Source organism: Vollenhovia emeryi, unplaced genomic scaffold, assembly GCF_000949405.1.
Source record: "Vollenhovia emeryi isolate VEMERY1.0 unplaced genomic scaffold, V.emery_V1.0 DF940519.1, whole genome shotgun sequence".
Taxonomy (NCBI): Eukaryota; Metazoa; Arthropoda; class Insecta; order Hymenoptera; family Formicidae; genus Vollenhovia; species Vollenhovia emeryi.
In genome coordinates, this window is record NW_011965847.1 from 1 (window position 1) to 4,552 (window position 4,552).

The 4,552-nt window shown below is 40.2% G+C and overlaps 1 protein-coding gene across 1 annotated transcript; it reads left to right on the forward strand.

The window, feature by feature from the left end:
- Nucleotides 1-130: 130 nt before the first annotated feature.
- On the forward strand, nucleotides 131-3,217 carry LOC105555948 (homeobox protein ESX1-like; the record flags this gene model as incomplete). Its single annotated transcript, XM_012002999.1, has 4 exons — nucleotides 131-370; nucleotides 1,732-1,869; nucleotides 2,806-3,014; nucleotides 3,160-3,217. Coding segments are annotated over 4 exons (645 nt in total), but the record flags the coding sequence as incomplete, so codon positions are not given.
- Between the last annotated feature and the right edge of the window lie 1,335 nt (nucleotides 3,218-4,552).

Below are 4,552 nucleotides of genomic sequence, written 5' to 3' on the forward strand. Positions count from 1 at the left end.
CCCCCCCCGAAGGGGGGGCGGAACACACTGTCTTCACGCATACATTTTTCTATCTACATTTGGTGGAGGGAAGTGGGTAGAAAAATGTAGGGCTAATGAACTAATAAGACAGTATAATAAAAAATACAAGGATAAGAAAAGTAAACGCCCTACGGAATACAACGAGGGCGATTACGTCAGAGTAAGAAACGACAGGATCAAGCCGGGAGAAAACGCAAAGCTCAAACCGAGCTATAAAGGGCCTTACCAAATAGCGAAAGTCCTCCCGAATCATAGATACGTCGTGCAGGACATACCAGGCTTTAACCACGGTCCCCGGCCACTAAACACCATAATGTCACCGGACCGGATCAAACCGTGGGTGAAGCCGGTACCGAAACCGACGACCTAAACGAAGCGTTAATATTAAGTTAGGTTAAGCTGCGAATACAATGTTAAAAAAGATTAAATAAAGCGTTAATATCAAGTTAGGTTAAGTCGCGAATACAATGTTAAAAAAGATTAAATAAAGCGTTAATATTAAGTAGGTTAAGTCGCGAATACAATGTTAAAAAAGGTTAAATAAAGCGTTAATATTAAGTTAGGTTAAGTTGCGGAAAAAAAAATATATACTTACCTGAAAAGGGAAGAAGCCAGCAACTTCGAGACGAAGCTGTATATCAGGACGGCCGAGCTGTAAGGCGCGAGACGATGAGCCGGCCCTGATACAGGACGGCCCTGTAAAGCTCACGGAAAGGCGCGAAACGTTCGCTGCCAAGGCGCGGTAACACGCGCTAGACGCGTGATCACCGAATTTCCTAACGGCACGCGCGCCGTCGGATAGAAAAGCGAGCACTCTCTTTCGAGAAGCGGTGCGAACAAGTTGTAATCGTAGCGTGAGAGTCACAGTGAATTATAGAGATATTGTTATACAAGTGCGAGTATTCCGCGGACGAGGTGCGATTAAGTGCCAGTCGTTAAATTGTACCCACAATAAAAGTATTGCATTTAACACCAGTGATCTATATTTTATTTCGGCCACGTGTGACCAAGAATCCCGGGCAGTTCACACCCAGGTACCGGGCTCAAGGTAAATTCATACCCCAGAGCTTACAGTTCCCCCCGATCTCGGGGCTTGTAAGATTTTCGTTGGCGACGCCGCCCGTTATAACGGCCACTCAATCGGCTTGTTAACGCCGCATTACATTAAACCCGATTTTATTCATATTATTTTTCTGAGTTTCTTTTCGTGTACGTCTCTCTCTCTTCGTGTGTCTCGTCCGTCGTGTGAATTTCTTAAGTCCCGTAGCCTCTGGAATCTTTTAGTGTCAACCACCGCCCCGCCCCTCTACCGTTAGGCGAGCTAGCCTGCCCGTGACGAGGGCCGCTCCATCTCGTTCGTGCGATTTCGCGAATTTCGCGACGTGACGCGTGAAAGACCGCGTCTGGCGCCCAATCTTCGTTTTTCGCGTGGAGTTTTCGGCTCGCGGCACGGTACGCGCGGAGCTACTGAGATCCCGCTCCTTTCCGGCGCGTTATCCTTTCCCCCTTGGTTTTTGCCGACGACTCGATCCGTCCGCATCCCGCGCTTCTCGCGCCCGGCGACCACACTCCCCGTCGTCGGCGCGCCTTCGCCTAAGACCCGCGCGCGATAGCGAGAGCGGGACGGCAACACCCGCCCGTCCGCGTATAACGGGAGGGCGGAAAAGAGAAAAGAAGAGAATAATCGTCGCAATACATTTAATAAAACAGAAACTATTTGGATACGAAATTGGTAAATTGGAAGCAGCTTTGAAGCAACATAAATTGGATATCCGCTTCAATGACTTTGACGCATGGGGTCATTTTCAAATTTTGATCGAGATGGATAAAACCATAAATGATTCTTTTGTAAGTTATATGAAACTGACACTTTCTTTTCCTTATGTTTAAACTAACTAATTTTTTAAGATTACTACAATTGAGTTATGCTTAGATAAAATATCTAATAATCCAACAAAGAGCATAACTAACATATTAAAAAAAATTATGACTCGAGAACTCGCAACACAGTTTACTGCAATAAAAAAAGTACTAATAAAGGGAATATTTTTAAAGATCAAAAAGCATATTTCCCTATTAAAAGTAAGTAATAAGTTATTGTGTGTTAAAAGAATATTTTTTGTTTATACAATTTACAAACTACTTTGTACTTTTGTAGAAGTCATTATGAATTGTCATTGCGATTCAAACGGAAAACCTATAAATGAACAAGCCTTCCATGTTTCATTGTCTGCTGCTTTCGGAAACGCTAAAGATTGGGGTGGACGTGTAAAAAATAATGATAATCAATAAATTTGTTAGTTAAGAATTTATTTTTAAGGCTCCTGAGTAATCGCCTTAATAGTTGCCTCAAGACTATTCTCGAATTTTTACTTTTATACTGAGAAAAATTTCCATCGGACAAACCAATTAAATAGCGTTTCCGATGGTTAATTTTTCCGATTACGTGTTCCGATTAAATTATGGATACATCCGATGAAATTTATCCGATGAAATGCAGTTACCGATGAAATTTGTTTGGAAAACCGATCATATTTTTCATCGGATATACAATTTAATTGGATATATCCGTTTATTATTATGTAATTGGATTATCCGATTATATTTAATCGGTCATTTTTCTCAGTGTATGTACGCAATTGTGTTCGTCTAACGTATTTGTGGCTTAAATAAGATAATAGTACTTATAATGCGAAAATACACAAATTCATAACTATCAATGAGCTGTAATTTCTTTTTTACATTTCTTTGGGTATAATTCATGTTATTTACGTCTATGTTTAGCCACCGCCACCACCACTGCCACCACTACTGCCACTGCCACCGCCACCACCACTGCCACCACCACTGCCACTGCCACCGCCACCACCACTGCCATTGCCACCGCCACCACCACTGCCACCACCACTGCCACCACCACTGCCACTGCCACCGCCACCACCACTGCCACCACCACTGCCACTGCCACCGCATCGTCGTCTCGATCGACACAGGTAAGATATTCCCACCAAGAATCTTTTTCATACATGACATATAGTACTCATACATACATACATCATATCATATCACATACAATTAATAAGACTACATATTCATACTTATTATTAATGAAACGTTTTGTGTCCTCTTATGTCGCAGGGCGCCGTCGTTGATGAAGCCGGATATTATGAGGCGAAACGGCAGCTGTTGCAGTTGAATCTGCAGCGATTTGAACTGGAGAAAATAATAATATCCTACAGGCTGGCCAAAGAAAATCAACGCGAGCGACCTACATAAAAAAATGCTTGTCTTAGTGTTAAGGTTTTATATTTACGTAAACGTGCATAGTAAGTCATTTTTTTTTGTTATCGATGTAGTATGTAAGTCTTTATTTTTTTATTTTATATATAGTACGTAAGTCATTATTATTTTTATTTTATATGTAGTACGTAAGTCATTATTTTTTATTTTCATTTTATATTGATGCAGTACCTAAGTCATTTTTTTTCTATTCATATATTTAGTTTTTTATATATATATTTTTTTTTATATTACAGTTATATTAATAATAAAATATGCACGTATTATGAAAAAGAAAGCGTTTCATTTCGAAATCCATCCGTAGAACCTGTCCAACTACTCGGATAACACAAGACAGACTCGTATCAACATTTTCAGAATATTCCATAGGTCATTGTAATATATATATATGTATGTGTATACATGTATGTGTACACAAGTTTATAGAAAGAAATTAAAATGCATACTTATTCGCCACCTTATACATCTGAAATCAGTAAATTCACTATATTTCTCATTAAAATACCTTAATAAACGCGAAAGTAACTTAAACTAATTAACGGAAAAGGATTTGGAACGATACGAAGGAAATTCAATTCAATTTCAGTACATATATTGTATATACAAATCAAATTAAATATACGTGAACTTCCACCGAGCCCCCAATCACCGATCGGCGGAATCGTGAGAGATCGACCGACCAATGGGCGTGACGAGGAAAGGGGGGAGCGAGAGCAAAGGTTCGATAGCGTCATAAGACGACAACACAGTCTTTTCGAGATCGGCACAGAGTGAAGGCGAGCGAGTCAGTTAAGGATGTACTTATGTAAGAGGAGGACGTGCCCCCTCGTATCCTGACGAAGAATAAAGCATTAGTGTTGGCTAAAAGGCTGTATCGTTCCTTCAGAGGCTGTGGAAACCCCTGTACATCCTTACAAAGTGTTAATATTAGATGAAGAAGATGTTGAAAATTGGGTAATTAACATACTTTTACACAATTTTTCTTTCTTTTCAATGTCTATATAAAATCCGATTGTTAAATTTAAGTACCGATTGATTATCTTTGCAATTAGACACTTAATTATCTATGCAATATTTATTATATATAATGGTATTGCAATTTGGTTTGGTATTGGTAAATTTGGTGACAGCGGTGGGATGCATCGGAGTCCCACAGGGATGACAACCAGGAGAAAAACCGGAAAAACCGACGGGGAGATGGATGATCCGCGGTCAGTAGCCCTTCAGGCAT